This window comes from Oppia nitens, unplaced genomic scaffold, assembly GCF_028296485.1.
Source record: "Oppia nitens isolate AA-2021 unplaced genomic scaffold, nextdenovo-longstitch-racon4-pilon3 scaffold14_pilon_pilon_pilon, whole genome shotgun sequence".
NCBI classification, from domain to species: Eukaryota; Metazoa; Arthropoda; class Arachnida; order Sarcoptiformes; family Oppiidae; genus Oppia; species Oppia nitens.
The window spans coordinates 1,013,807-1,030,444 of NW_026533193.1; the positions used below are offsets into that span (position 1 = coordinate 1,013,807).

The 16,638-nt window shown below is 27.3% G+C and overlaps 3 protein-coding genes across 4 annotated transcripts; all 3 read left to right on the forward strand.

Annotated features, from left to right (window-relative positions):
- Positions 1 to 3,444: 3,444 nt before the first annotated feature.
- On the forward strand, positions 3,445 to 6,453 carry LOC128961879 (high mobility group protein DSP1-like). The gene is made up of 3 exons (XM_054308190.1): positions 3,445 to 3,693; positions 5,008 to 5,509; positions 5,856 to 6,453. Exons 2-3 carry the CDS (start codon positions 5,033 to 5,035, stop codon positions 5,985 to 5,987), a joined length of 609 nt encoding a protein of 202 aa, XP_054164165.1. The 5' UTR covers positions 3,445 to 3,693; positions 5,008 to 5,032; the 3' UTR covers positions 5,988 to 6,453.
- Positions 6,454 to 7,677: 1,224 nt separating this feature from the next.
- On the forward strand, positions 7,678 to 8,592 carry LOC128961372 (uncharacterized). Its single transcript, XM_054307607.1, has 2 exons — positions 7,678 to 8,306; positions 8,404 to 8,592. Exons 1-2 carry the CDS (start codon positions 7,820 to 7,822, stop codon positions 8,493 to 8,495), a joined length of 579 nt encoding a protein of 192 aa, XP_054163582.1. The 5' UTR covers positions 7,678 to 7,819; the 3' UTR covers positions 8,496 to 8,592.
- A 2,889-nt stretch (positions 8,593 to 11,481) lies between these two features.
- LOC128961717 (serine/threonine-protein kinase OSR1-like) lies at positions 11,482 to 15,689 on the forward strand. Of its 2 annotated transcripts, none has more exons than XM_054307980.1 (8): positions 11,482 to 11,586; positions 12,570 to 13,186; positions 13,354 to 13,575; positions 13,689 to 13,886; positions 13,950 to 14,344; positions 14,428 to 15,163; positions 15,253 to 15,386; positions 15,564 to 15,689. In XM_054307980.1, exons 1-8 carry the CDS (start codon positions 11,558 to 11,560, stop codon positions 15,639 to 15,641), a joined length of 2,409 nt encoding a protein of 802 aa, XP_054163955.1. In that variant the 5' UTR covers positions 11,482 to 11,557; the 3' UTR covers positions 15,642 to 15,689. The 2 variants fall into 2 exon arrangements, with proteins under 2 accessions (XP_054163955.1, XP_054163962.1); XM_054307987.1 differs by having other exon boundaries at positions 12,591 to 13,186.
- The last annotated feature ends 949 nt before the right edge of the window (positions 15,690 to 16,638 follow it).

A 16,638-nucleotide genomic window follows, 5' to 3' on the forward strand; every position in this document is an offset into this window, starting at 1 on the left:
TTAATTTAATTATCACTATTATTGTTATTAATTAATAATTTAATTAGTAATATATTATTTAAAAAAAAACTCTTTTGCTTAAAAATTTTAATTTATAATATTAATTAGTTTACTTGTATAAAAATAAACAAAAAAAAATACTAAAATTAATTAGTATATTAATTAAAATTATTTTACAATAAATAGCATCAACAACAACAAAATTATACAAAATATTATATATAATTAGCATTTGGCATAACTTTTATTGCGCTTATTATAATCACACCATTGATTATTATTATTATTATTATTATATACCGATACATATATATATATATATATATATATATATATATATATATATATATATATATATATATATATATACATATATATATATGAAAACAAACAATTAATTTGATTGCAAAATGCATTATTGTTTTTGAAGTTCACTTATAATTTTTTATATATATATATATATTTATGAAAAAATGTAATTATTTTTTTCAACAAATAATACATTGAAATATAACAATTATATTAAATTTATATACTGTATATATATATACGGTACTAATTTATAATAATAATAATTTATATATAAATATTTTTCTATTATAAAAATTATTAAATATTAGTAATTTAATTATTATTATTATTTTTCCCTCTAACTAACAACTATTACTAGTGTTGGTAATTTTTCGCAATTCAATTTTCGATTGCCGCAATTGCGGAAAATTGCGTGAAATTGCTTGAAATTGCGCGCATGAGGGAATGTATAAAAATTAACTTTGATAACGTTAAAAATTTTGTTTACAATAGATTAAGAGAATTTACTAATTTATTATTATTTTTACATGGTTTTTAGATAGCAACATTTTATGATAAAATAATTAAATTTTATATAATTAATTTATGTTTTTATTCATATTGCTTTGCCATTTAAATTTAGTTAATTTTTTAAAAATTATAAATTTTTCTATGTTACAATTGCGATTTTCGCAATCGAGCTTTTTGCAATTGCGGCAATTTCACGCAATTTCCGAGCAATGCAATTGCGCATTTTGCAATCGGTACATCACTAACTATTACTACTACTGTTTGTATTTAATAAATTTTTGTTTAATGATTATACAGTAATAAAAAATATTTTGTTGTTTTTAAATATTATAAAAATTTGTTAATACTGTATATAAAAATTTCAATGTGTATGTATGTATGTGTGTGTATGTATGTGTATGTGTATGTGTATGTGTATGTATGTGTGTGTGTATGTATGTATGTATGTATGTATGTATGTATGTATGTATGTATGTATGTATGTATGTATGTATGTGTGTATGTATGTATGTATGTGTATGTATGTGTGTGTGTGTGTGTATGTATGTATGTATGTATGTATGTATGTATGTATGTATGTATGTATGTATGTATGTATGTATGTATGTATGTATGTATGTATGTATGTATGTATGTATGTGTGTATGTATGTATGTATGTATGTGTATGTATGTGTGTGTGTGTGTGTGTGTGTGTGTGTATGTATGTATGTATGTATGTATGTATGTATGTATGTATGTATGTGTGTATGTATGTATGTATGTATGTGTATGTATGTGTGTGTGTGTGTGTGTGTGTGTATGTATGTATGTATGTATGTATGTATGTATGTATGTGTGTGTGTGTGTGTGTGTGTGTGTATGTATGTATGTATGTATGTATGTATGTATGTATGTATGTATGTATGTATGTATGTATGTATGTATGTATGTATGTATGTATGTATGTATGTATGTATGTATGTATGTATGTATGTATGTATGTATGTATGTATGTATGTATGTATGTATGTATGTATGTATGTATGTATGTGTTTGTGTGTGTTTGTGTGTTTGTATGTTTGTGTGTAGGTGGGAGCGTAGGAATGGTATTACTTAAAATACTGTACATTAAATTATACCATTAAAAATCACACATACAGTGTAGTGTATACATGTTTTCACACACACATATTATAAATACCATTAAATACTGTATATAAACAACAACAACAAAAATCTGTATATAAAAATTATCATTCATGTTATAATACATTAGATAACTAATTAATAATTAAATTAAATCAATGCACTTAAATAAAATAAATTTATATATGCATTTGAATATCTATTTATTTTAATAAAATTAATACTATTTATATACTGTAATATTAAATACTATTTATATGATTTAAAAATTGGCGCCACATTAGACACACACACATAATGTATATATGATTCAAAAAATAAAATAAAAATTTATATATAAATACAACCAACAAAAAAAAATATTAAAAAAAATTATCATCAATAGTATTATTAAAATAAATAAATAAATTTCAAATCATCCATGGTAATTTTATAAAAAAAAATTATCAGATAATTTATCTATTGATAGTATTTAATGTTTTAATATATTTTTTTTTAAAAAAATTTTATATTTAAATCTAAAAATTAAAATTAAATAAATATAATACACACAAAGTGTAGGGTGGCCATATTATTTTTACAACAACAACAAAAATTAAACTAAACTAAAATAAATAAAAAAAAATAACAGTTGAATGCCCCCTCCCTGCCCCCCCGGGATAACTAAGTTTGTGCCCCACCCTTACACACACACACCCCCCTAACGGGTGACTGCTGTCCATTAATAATGTTTAGATAGGGTTGGCTGAATAGGGGGGTGTTAATATGTTTTTAACATTGATAGAAAAGTTTTCGGGGCTTTTTTAGTCTAAAACATTATTGTGTATAGTTTAATCTATGGTTATGTTATCAGGTTTTTTTGTTGTTGGTTGGTATGTATGTCCCCCCCCTCTCAAAAAAACCCTCACCACCACTACCCCCCCCCCCCCCGTGTGATTGGGGTGATTAAATGCCGGCGCACTTGAATAGGCCAATCATATACTGTATATACAGTATAGTAAACCCCATTTGAAATGCTAGTCTCTATGTATTATGCTATTCACAAGTCAAGTCTCTATGCAATTCAATATTATATATAAAATAATATATGACTGTTTGTATGTATGTATGTATGTATTGAATGCTATGTATTGAATTTATATACTGGTTTTTCAAATACAACTACTAGTGCTGTATATATATATATATATACAGTACACCATTGAAATAGCATAGACTCTCTATAGCTTACATATATATATATATAGCCTTATACTGCAGTACCTCATACTATGCATACTCTACACACACACACACACAATGTTATAGTCTCTATGCGAGTCTCACTATTACTACGACTATGTGTAATGCTTATGCCTATTGGTATAAACGCTACTATGAGTGCTATTGCTTATGCTTTAATACTGCAGTGTATAGTGTAGTATAGCTACAAAAACCTACCATTGCTTTATATACATACTAAATACAGTATATATATATATATATTATAACATAGCCTCCCATTGGATTGCATTGGATTTGTATTGTGTGTATGTGTTTCTCTATGCTATACTACTTCACCATTACTACTACTGCATAGAGACTCTACCATTGCATTCAATAGTAATACTACTGTGTGTGTTGAAAACCATTGCTTATATACCATATATACATTGCCATTGCATTCAACGTTCAATACTGTATTAAAAAAATTACTAAGTTTTTCAAATTGTTTTTTCAATTGAAAAAACACATCGATTTTAATGTAAGTAACTATCAATTAATCCATTGATTATTAATTAACTAATTTCTATAAATTATTTGACTGATTGTCAAGTTTTTAACTATGTTTTTAACCGTTTTTTTTCATACCCGAGCCGCGTATATAGCCAGCCATACACTACTATGTGTTTTCTATCACTCAATATAATGCCATAGCATTAGGCGTTGCGCTTATAATATAAAAACTATAATACATTTAAAAAAATTTAGTTTTTTATATGTTTTTATTTTTAAATAGTATATATGTTTTTCAAATATATATTTCTAGAAATTGTCAATTTGTTTGTTAATTTAGTTTTGACTACAAAAAAAATGATATTTTTAAGCGCCAGTCGTCTGCTGCTTAATATACAACTATACCCACTGCTGCCTACCAGTGCTATCGAGTCAGTCATACATACTATAGTCAGAGCCATAGCTATAATAAAAAAAGAGGTCTCTCTCTCTCTCCATAGAAAAATACATTAGTTTTTTTGTTGTTTGTTTGTTGGGTTAGTTAGTTATAGTTGCAGTTAAAGTATACATATTTTTTAGTTAGTTATATATATATATATATATATATATATATATATATATATAGTAAGTATATGTATAGTTAGTATGTTATATACAGTATATGTATAGTTAGTTAGTTAGTAATGTATTATATCTATCTATCTCTCTCTATACTAACCAGTATTTTCAATGGGCACAAGTATAACGATATATAGCTATATATAAAAGCATACGATATTACTGTAGCTAATATAGCGCACACATACATACATACACTATAAGCACTGGGGCTATGAGTGCGCGCTTTTGTATATGTCATTCACTGCACTGTTATATATATATATATATACTGTATATTCAACTGCATAGCAAAAACACTGCACTATGTGTATGTGTGTGTGTGCTATAAGCTATAGCACTGGTATATAAAATAATACTGCATAGGCAGCCATAGAAAACTCATACAAACACATATAACTACAGTATATGTTTGAACTGTAGCACTGGTAGGCTCTCTCTCTCTCTCATCAATACATAAGACTCTTATACAGTATATCTTTACACATAACTATTACATACAAACAATGTTATATAAAGCTGTATATACTTTACACACAGTGTATAATCTCATATAACACTTACCCAACCACTACTACTACAGTGTACGGTATGTACACTACTATAGGGCTTACTATAGATAGCGCTCATGTAGTCAGTCAGTCCATCTCCCAGTGATATCAAAAAATAGCGGTTAATATGACTGTTCAACTAATCGGATCTCTGTTTTTTTTTTCGGTTATAGCGTACGTCCCGTTTGATTTGAAACTATGGGTAAAATTGAAGGCAAACCGCGCGGCCGTATGTCGGCCTACGCCTACTTTGTCCAGACCTGCCGAGAGGAACACAAGAAGAAACATCCGAATGAAAACGTTGTTTTCGCCGAATTCTCCAAGAAATGTGCCGAACGTTGGAAGACGATGAACGACAAAGAGAAGAATCGGTTCCATGTATTGGCCGAAAAAGATAAGAAGCGATACGACGGGGAAATGTTGAACTATAAGCCACCGAAGGGCGAGAAGGGAAGGAAAAGGAAGCGTACAAAGGATCCGAATGCACCCAAACGGGCTCTTTCGGCATTCTTCTGGTTCTGTAACGATGAACGTCCGAAAGTAAAGGAAACTATGAACGACGCAACTGTCGGCGAAGTGGCCAAAGAGTTGGGTCGTCGTTGGAACGAACATACCGAAGATATGAAGAGCAAGTTCGAGGCATTGGCCGCTAAGGATAAGGCTCGCTATGAAAAGGTATGTGTGTTTGATGGTGTGGTGTGGATCTGATACAACCAACCGATTGATTGGTGTGGTATGGATCTGATCCAACTAACCAACCGATTGATTGGTGTGGTATGGATCTGATCCAACTAACCAACCGATTGATTGGTGTGGTATGGATCTGATCCAACTAACCAACCGATTGATTGGTGTGGTATGGATCTGATCCAACTAACCAACCGATTGATTGGTGTGGTATGGATCTGATCCAACTAACCAACCGATTGATTTGTGTGGTATGGATCTGATCCAACTAACCAACCGATTGATTGATTAACATATATAACTGATCCCATTGTTGTTGTTGTCTACTAATTAGGAGATGAAGGTATACAAAGCCAAGAAGGCTAAACCAGTTCCGGTGAAAGTTGTACCGAAAAAAGAGGAATCGGAAGATGAAGACGAAGAAGAGGAGGAGGAAGAAGAAGATGAGGACGAAGACGACGATTAGTCGATCCATTGAACCGACCATTTTTGTTGGCGGCTCATACCCTAACAACTAGTTGGACGGATCCACTCTAGAAGAAAGTTGTCGTCATATATATATATATTTCAAATCATTATTTTCTGTCTTTTTTTTCTTTTTTCAAAACTTTATTGTCATTTATTATTATTATTATTATTATTCATTTGAATTCATTGATTGTTTTAATTGATTACACTATCTATCGATTAGATCTGATGATTGATTCAATCAATCAATTGATTGATAATATCATCTAAAAAATAACAATTGTTTTCATAAACACAAAAACTACACCAAAATTGTAGACAACTTTTATTTAAATTAATTAATTGTTTGTCTCATTGTTTTTTTTTGATTTTGTTGACACATTTAGCGACAATTCATTATTCAATATTTTTTTTTTAATTATTATTATTATTATATTTATCGCAACAATTCATTCAATTAATTAGAGTTAAAAACTAAATGATAACTATTTGATTCATTATTTCATTAATTAAATAATTCATTAAAAACAAAAAGTTTATTCATATTTAAGATTAAAAAAAAATTTTAAATCGGCTTTTTTGAGGAGACATTCATTTTGGTTACATTTATATATATATATTTAAATATATATTATTATTATTATTAGACTATTTTATCTCTGGACTATAAATAGTTTATTATTATTAATAATTAAAAACAATTATAATGATAATTGTTTTTTTTGTGTGCGTCTATATATATATAAACTATTTGTGTGTATTTAATAATTTCAAAAAAAAAACAATAAAATCCTAAATTAATTTTTTTTGTTAATACATTAATATAATAAAAACAAAATTTTTATTAATGTATTAATAGCTTAACCGGTTGTTTAAAATATTTATTAATAATTTAATTTATTTTTTTTTATTAATAATTTTTTTTGTGACAATTTTTCTCTATTTTTTTAAAAAAAATTATTGTAATTATAATTAAATGTAATTTAATTAAAAATCAACTTGATCTTTTTTTAAAAAATTAAAATTGTCCATATTCATATACACACATACACACACACACAAAACTATAAAATTTTTAATATTATAAATTAATTAATAAAATTTAATGAAAACTTTTAAAAAATATAATTATTTTTATTTTTTATATACATTTGTATATTTATAATTATATATTATTATATTGATTAGTAACTGTAATATTAGCTATTATATTGATACTATCATAATTACGGTAATAGTACATTAACCTAGGTTATATTTTATGATAACTATACTACTGTATATATATATATAAATTATATATATATATATATATATATATCTTAACTAGATTATTTTTATTTTTAGTAATTAACCATTAAAACCCATATAATAATAATAATAATAATAATAATAATAATAATATACAGGTAATTGATTAGACAATTATAACTTATTATTATAGTTATAGAAATAAAGTTATAGTAAACTAAGTTTTAATTTAATTAATTAAAAAAAAAACTTTTTCAGTTTAAATTATATACAATATTATAAGTTATATATCAATATATATTAAATTGATTTACCCAACACCCCACCTCCACCCACCCCTCCAATAAATACAGTATAGTTTACCAGTATTTTAGTCTATATGTATGTATGAATAGGTAGGTGCCAGCACAGGGATGTAAATTTTTTTACATGTAAATGGCATTTATAATACACAATAATAACAGTGTTATTGTTTAATATACAAACAAATTCAATATTACGGTTAAATGTGTTAACAATTTTTTTATTTGTTGATCGGACAGTCAGATACCGCCGCCAACGCCAACACCGCCGCCAACAATGTCTATGCCGACAGTCGACGACCGAATTGGTACCGAATCGGAAAGAGGTCGCGATTTCTATCCGCAAGACACTACTGGCCAATCGCTTGAATCGGTCGACTGGAAGTCCCGATACCAGGAACTACGTGACGGACGCAGCGAATGGGATACACCCGAAAAGTTTTGCGGTATGAAACGTCTGGGCGATAGCTATCATCCGGTGGAGGCTTTCTTCAAGATAACCGGTCTGCCCAGTGATCATCATAAATTTGATCGGGTCTGGTATCCGCTGGTGGCCAGTGTAATCGGTTTTGGCGGTGCCGTCTATACTAATGTCCAAAAGCAGCGACCGTTTTGGTCGGCTATTCCCCGAACGGTGGCCGCTGTCGGCCTGTTCTATGCGATCGGCGAATATCTGTGGCGTAGTTCCAGGAGACGGGCCCGCGAACGGGACGCCGTACTCGTACACTATCTACTGGTTCACGAGCAGGACTTTCCCCGAATCGGTAATTATCATTATTATCGGGTTTAATTGGGATCTATTGATTATAATGTAATTTTATTTCCCGTATAACTCCCGCCCCGATAATACCCCGAGAGTAGAGCGCAAAAAGTTTGGCCAAATAGTTAAGCCGTGGTATCCGTGGAGACAGGGAATCGATGGCAAGTTTGTCCACAAAGAGATGCCTCAGTAGTGGTGGTGATAATGACTGACTGACTGACTGTTGTTATTATCATTAGTTTATATATATATATATAAAACAATTATTATTATTATTACTATTAGTTATTAATAGATATTAATAGATTATCATTAAATTACTTTTAATTAATTTAGTTTATATGATTATAATTGATTGATTGATTTGCTATTTTGTTTAGTAGTGTATATACAGTATATATATTTGCCTCTAAATTATAATAATAATAAACTATAATAAATGATATTATTGTTGTTTAAATATTTATTTATGTTTTAATTTTTTATTAATGATTGAAATTTTATTATTAGCGTCGGTAATATTATTAAATACCAAAATTATTATTATTATTAGTTATTAAGATATTAATAGATTATCATTTAATTAGTTAATTAATTTAGTTTATATGATTATAATTGATTGATTGATTTGATTTGATATTTTGTTTAGTAGTGTATATACAGTATATATATTTGCCTCTAAAATATGATAATAATAATTAACTATAATAAATGATATTATTATTTAAATATTTATTTATGTTTTAATTTTTTATTAATGATTGAAATTTTATTATTACCGTCGGTAATATTATTATTATTATTATTAGTTATTAAGATATTAATAGATTATCATTAAATTACTTTTAATTAATTTAGTTTATATGATTATAATTGATTGATTGATTTGATATTTTGTTTAGTAGTGTATATACAGTATATATTATTTGCCTCTAAATTATAATAATAATAATAATTAACTATAATAAATGATATTATTGTTTAAATATTTATTTATGTTTTAATTTTATATTAATGATTGAAATTTTATTATTAAATACCAATATTATTATAAGTTTCAATTATCAGGCAAGTTTAAACTATCTAATTTTTTTTGTTAATATTATAATTTTAATTTTTAGATAATTCAAACAACAAACAAAAAAATCAAAGTAATATTTATTTACGTGTAGAGTATAATACCAACAAAAATAAATAAATATTTTTTGTTATTTATTAAAATAATAATAATAATAATCTAAAATTGTGAAAAAATAATTTACCTATTTAATAAACAAACAAACAAAATACATTATCCGGTAATTAATATTTGTTATACTACTACTACTATTTACGGTATAAATATATTATAATTATATAATTTAATTATATTATCAATAGAGTTAATTCAATTTAATTTTTTAATTACCACAATTGGCTACTATTATGTTATATCAATTTATATATATATATATATATATATATTTGATTGTCATAATAAATATACAATCATATATATATATATATATATATATATATATATATATATATATATATATATATATATATATATACAATATATGATATGATATTATAATTATAACATTTATCATAATCATGATAAAAAATTCCGTATATTAACTTTATATACAATATATACGATATATATATATATATTATTGTGAAACAAATATGTTATATATATTAAACATTAATATTTATAATAATAATAATTATTATTATTATTATATACGTTATTATAACAAATACAAAAATAAAATTTATATTATATTTACACTTTGATTTAATCACGAGTCATATCAATCGCATTCAATGAAGTGTATAGAAAAATATAATATTTTTAGAGAAAAACATTTATGTTTAACAAAAAAATACCAAATATTTATAATAAAAAAAATAAAAGTTTATAATTTTTTTTTTGTAGACAATTATATACATTCATATTTAATACTAATTTATATGCAATACATATCTCACTATAAATTAACAGTAAATAACATTTTTTTGTGTTTTATATATGAGTATCATATTTAAACTTTTTATCACATATACAATCAAATCAAATAATTTATTTTTTTTATTTGTTTAATATATAAAAAAGTTATTAATATATATATATATATATATATATATAGTTTAAAGTTTAATATAAATTGTTGTATGTGTGGAATAATAATAATAATAATAATAATTGTAATTAACAATAATTAACTAAATAAAAAACATATTAATATAATGAGATCTCAATTATATATATATATTGTATATTTATATTACTTATATGATAAAATGTTATTAAAAAAATATATATATTAATATATGTATCATAAAAAAATACAGTAAATGCTAACATATATAAAGTTATATATATATATATATATATATATATATAAAATATTAATTATTTATTCAATTTTATAGTAAATACTGTCATAAAGATACTCACCACACAAAAAAATATATATAATATGATTTGGCATTAATTTTTTAATTTTTTAATGTTTAAAAATAAATTTATTATTTTTTCATTTCAATCAATTAAAATTGTTTTGTGTTTGTGTGCATTTTGTTATTTATATTGTAATTAATAGTTAATTTTGTTAATTTGTAATAAAATAATAATAATAAACTAATTATTAAAAATAATTTTTAAATAATAATAATAATAATAATAATAATAATAAAAATATCTTTAGTCTAATTTATATATTAAAAAAAATAATTTTATTTCTTATGATGACTTAACTTAAAATTTTAATTTATTATTATTTTTTTTTAATATAAATGTGATATAAAAAATTATAATTATAATTATCATCTCATCGTAATTGTAATCATTAGAAATAATAATAATAATAATAATATGTAAACTCAATTCATATTATTTAATATTAATAATAATAATAATAATATTTAAGACAATTGCTGTCATCATAAATATTAGATAAAATTGTTAGAAAAAAAACAAAAAAAAATTGTGGATTCATTGAAATTATTAATAATAATAATAATAATCATAATAAGGATACTAGTGTTTAAAAATATAAAATTAAATAATTATATTTTTAATTAATTAATTAATTTTTTGTTTTGTTTGTAAATAACGTTATAAAAGTGTTGGAAAAAATAAATAAAAATAATTATATAATAATAATAATAATACTAATAAATAAAAAAATGAGTTATTTAGCTGAACATAAAGATCAACAACAAAATTGCAATCAAAAAGCTAAACACTGGCCATTACGGGCCACTATGTCATCGCCGGTAACTATGAGTCCAACGTAAGTATTTAAAAAAAAATAAATAAAAATTAATTAATTATTAAAAAAAAAGATTTTTTAAACCCAAAAAAAATTTAAAGTTATATATCTATAATATAATATAGATTCTATATATTAATAATTTATTATTGAATTTTGTTACTTAACTAAAAATATATTTAGTTAAATGATGGGCTAATAATAATAATAATAATAATAATAATAATAATAATAATAGTTATTATTGTAATATTGATTTATTTTGTAATATTTCATTATAAAATAAATAAATATACCCGTAATTATTATTATTATTACAATATAATACCGTAATAATAGCAATATAATAAACATATATATTGTTTGTGCAAATTTTTATTTTATTTTTATAATGTTATAAATAGATTGATTTTATTTTTGTGAAAAATAATTTTTAATAATACCTGAATATATTTATTATAAGCCTAGTTAGTTATTTAGTTTTAATAATAATAGCAATTATTATTATTTAGTTTAATCAGCTGGGTCCGGTAAACAACTATTATTAATAAAATGTATTATATTTATCATTTAATAATAATATATATATAAAAAAAAATCGTTATTATTAACACACAAAAAATATATAATTTAAAAAAAAATTTATTTATTAGTTTAGCTGTCTCAATTAACAATAGATATTTCGTAATGTAATTTTATTTTTTGTATTAATTTATTTTTACTATTATTATTCAATTCAATTCAATCAATCAATTTATTTTCAATACTATTTTATATCTATTATATCTATTGGATTGAAATGATTGATAAAATTTTTTTTTATTTTTTGGATATAACTGTTTTGAAACTATGATTTGATATAAAAAAAAAAAAAAATATTTCAAACCAAAAAAAACTTTTTTTATTTAATTAATTAAAAAAAACTTCAAAATGTTTGATGTAATGCCAGAATTGGCGCAATTAGTTCATCAGCTAAAGTATTCTTCGCTAATAATGATTAACAGATCCAATGCTTCTTCGTTTAGTATCGTCGGCAGCGACCAGAATATCGGTACCGGCGGTGTCGCTGACCATCAGCAGCAACAGCAGCAACAGTGGCCGTCAACGGGAATCTATCGGCGAATCAGTGCCACTCGGGATCTACTGAATGAAGACATGGACCAAATGGTTCGGTTGCGTAACCATCACAACATCGACTACAGCGGCAGCGGTAGTACCGGTAGTACCGGCGGTGGACACCACAAGAAGTCGGTATCTATGAAGTCTATATGGAGATCGACATCGACTAACAGCACCGGCAGAGAGAGCACCGGTAGCTTAGGAGGAGTAGGCGGTGGTAGTAGTAGTAGTAGTAGTCGTAGTCGTGGAGACCATAACCACAGCCAACACCAGCCGACAACAGGTGCCGCCACTCGTCATACAAGTCGAGCTCAACTGTTGGCCGCAAAGATGGCTGAAGTGGCAAATACTGTCGGTTTGGCCGCCGGTAATACCGGTAGCGGTGGTGCGGCCACCCCAGGATCAGCTGCTGCATCGGCAGCATCGGCAGCAGCAGCAGCCGCTGCCGCAGCCAATAACTGGCCAAACAATGTCAACGACTACGAGATCGGCGAAATTATCGGTAAAGTTCATGTTGTAATAGACGACACGTTGGTGTTGTTGTCGATGTCGATGACGATGACTACTGACTGACCACAACTCATGTCTCTCATGTGTCCTCTCTCTCTCTCTCTCTCTAACTGTCTGTCTGTCTCTGTCTCTCTCTCTGTCACCCAATGAAAACTATAGGTGTCGGCGCTACCGCTTCGGTACATTCAGCCTATTGTAAGCCACGGCGTGAGAGGTGTGCCATCAAACGGATCAATCTGGAGAAGTGGAACACATCGATGGATGAACTGTTGAAAGAGATTCAGGCTATGAGTGCCTGCAATCACGACAATGTTGTCACTTATTATACATCGTTTGTCGTCAAAGAAGAGCTATGGCTTGTCATACGATTGCTTGGAGGCGGTAATGATCTGATCTCTAACTAACTGTCCGATGTGTTGTCCGCCCCCGTAATCGGGTGGACATAATCAGCAACTGATTTACTACTTCTTATATATCTATATATCTTATTATAGGATCACTTCTCGATATTATTAAACACCGGATGAAAAGCGAAGACTGTCGTCACGGAGTCTTCGACGAAGCAATCATTGCTACCGTACTTAAGGAAGTACTGAAAGGATTGGAATATTTTCATCTGAACGGCCAAATTCATCGGGACATCAAAGCCGGTAATATATTGCTCGGCGACGACGGATCCGTTCAAATTGCCGGTAAAATAACAAACTAATCACCAAAAAAAACAGACCAATTGATTGATTGATTGTTATGACCAGACTTTGGCGTTAGCTCGTGGTTGGCCACTGGCGGCGATTTGTCCCGTCAAAAGTCTCGCCATACGTTTGTGGGTACACCCTGTTGGATGGCACCCGAAGTTATGGAACAGGTTACCGGCTACGATTTCAAGGCGGATATCTGGAGTTTCGGTATAACGGCTATCGAGTTGGCCACCGGAACCGCTCCCTATCATAAATATCCGCCGATGAAGGTACTGATGTTGACCTTGCAAAACGATCCGCCGTCGCTGGAATCGGTCAGCGACGAGAAAGACCAGTACAAGAACTATGGAAAATCGATACGCAAACTGATTGGCGATTGTCTGCAAAAAGATCCGACAAAGAGGCCGACATCGACTGAACTATTGAAACATCAATTCTTTAGGAAAGCAAAGGTTTGTTTGGTTTTTTGTGTGGATTTATATTCTTCACTATTGACATCCATCTCATCCCATTCATACCATCCATTCATTCAAAGGACAAGCATTACATGATAAAGACATTGTTGTCGACTGCGCCGTCAATTGAAGAACGGGCCAAAAAAGCAAAGACCAGTCGCCGTGGTCAGGGAGCCAGCGGTCGACTACATCGTACGGAAGCCGGCGACTGGGTTTGGTCTGATGACGATCAGGACGGTAGCGGTGGCGGCGGCGGAGACAAACATCAAGCGTCACCAGAGACTACAACTGCAGGGACTACTACTACTACTACAGACACGACTGCAGTGACCACTGCACCCGTTATTGATGCCGATAATCGGATCAATAGTAACACCAACAACATTAATATCGCTTGCAATAACAACAACAACAACAGTGTTGTCGTCTCCAAAGAGAACCACCACATAAGCCACGACCATCACCACGACCAACACCATCATCAACAACAACAACAACAACAAAAACAACAACAAAGTGATGACAGTAGCAGTGTATCGGCTGCTCCGGTAACCAATAATATGTCGTCGTCGTCGTCGTCGTCGACCAACGCCGAGTTGGCCGCCAATCAGACGACATCGACGACTAAGACGACGACCACATTAGCCACAAGTGTTGTCTCCATCAATAGTCAAGAGCCGGTTGGCAGCGGCAGTGCCGCTACTGGCAGTAGCGGTGATGTTGTTGTATCCAACAATCCCATCAATTTAGTCCTCAGAATACGAAACTCGAAGAAAGAGCTCAACGATATTCGCTTCGAGTTTACCATTGATAAAGGTATATGTTTTGACCGCCACCGTCGGCTGCGGCGATGATATTATGTATATTTATTTTTTGCTCACTCACTCACTATCTCGTTTTTTTAGACACACCCGAAGGTATAGCACAAGAGTTAATAACTGCCGGTCTGGTCGACGGTAAAGACTTTGTAGTGGTTGCCGGCAATCTTCAGAAACTCATTTTGGAGCCGATGGCCAACAAATCGATAGTTTTTGCATTGGTTTGTCTACCGATTTGTTTGTTTTTTTGTTTTGTTTAACATATATAATAATAATAATAATTAGTTTTATTGAATTTATTAATTAATTAATTATTAATTAATTATTAACTAATTATTAACTAATTATTAACTAATTATTAACTAATTATTAACTAATTATTAACTATTATTATACAGAATCCGATGACAGAATCTTCTGAATTAAGCGATGAGAAAACGTTGACTGGTTTTGCACAGCTATCGGTTGCCGATTAGTTAATTAATTAGTTAATTAATTTATTAATTAACTAATTAATAATTATAATTATTATAATAATATATATTTATATTTAAAAAAAATATATTTTTATTTAAAAAGAAAATCTGATAATTTAAAATGATAATAATAATAAATTAATTCAAATTATTTTAATAATTAATATAATATTAAAAATAATAATAATTAAATAAATAAAATTACCGTGTTTAAATAAAAATTACTACTACTACTACTACAATCATCACATAATAAATATACAATATTTATATTATATTTACCGGTAATTTAATAATTACATATTTACTGTATATATGATATGTCAACAATATTATTGTTATTAGTAAGTAATGTATATTATTATTATTATTATTATATTTATTATTAGAAAAATTTATCATAAAATTGTTTATATTGTATGTTTTGGTTTATAATTATCATTATAATTATTTGATTGATTGATTGATTTATTATATTTTAAAATAATGCATAGTTTATCGCTTTTATTAAATGATTTTTTTATTAATGTTTTATTAATATATTGTTTGTTTTTTTATTTAAAAAAAAAATTAATCAATTTCTATCCATTTTATATATGCAAAAATTCGAGGCAAATTTCCTGTAAGTTTCCCCCCTCAAATTTTAGTGTTATAATAAAAAATTATTTACTAAATAGATATATATAAATAATTTTGCAATTTTTAATATATATATATAATTAATACAGTAATACCCCCCCCCCAAAAAAAAATCGCTAAACTGTATAATACAGTGTATATACAGGTAAGACAGTATAATGTTATATATATATATATATAAATATATAATACCTGTAATATGATTATATAGGTATTTACACAATACTATCAATACTAACCAAATTGATTATTAAGTGTATTATGATATGTAAAACAAATAGTTATTTTTTATATAAATAAAACTTTGAATAAAAATTTGAGATAATTAGGTAAAACTATTTGTATAACAATTGTATAA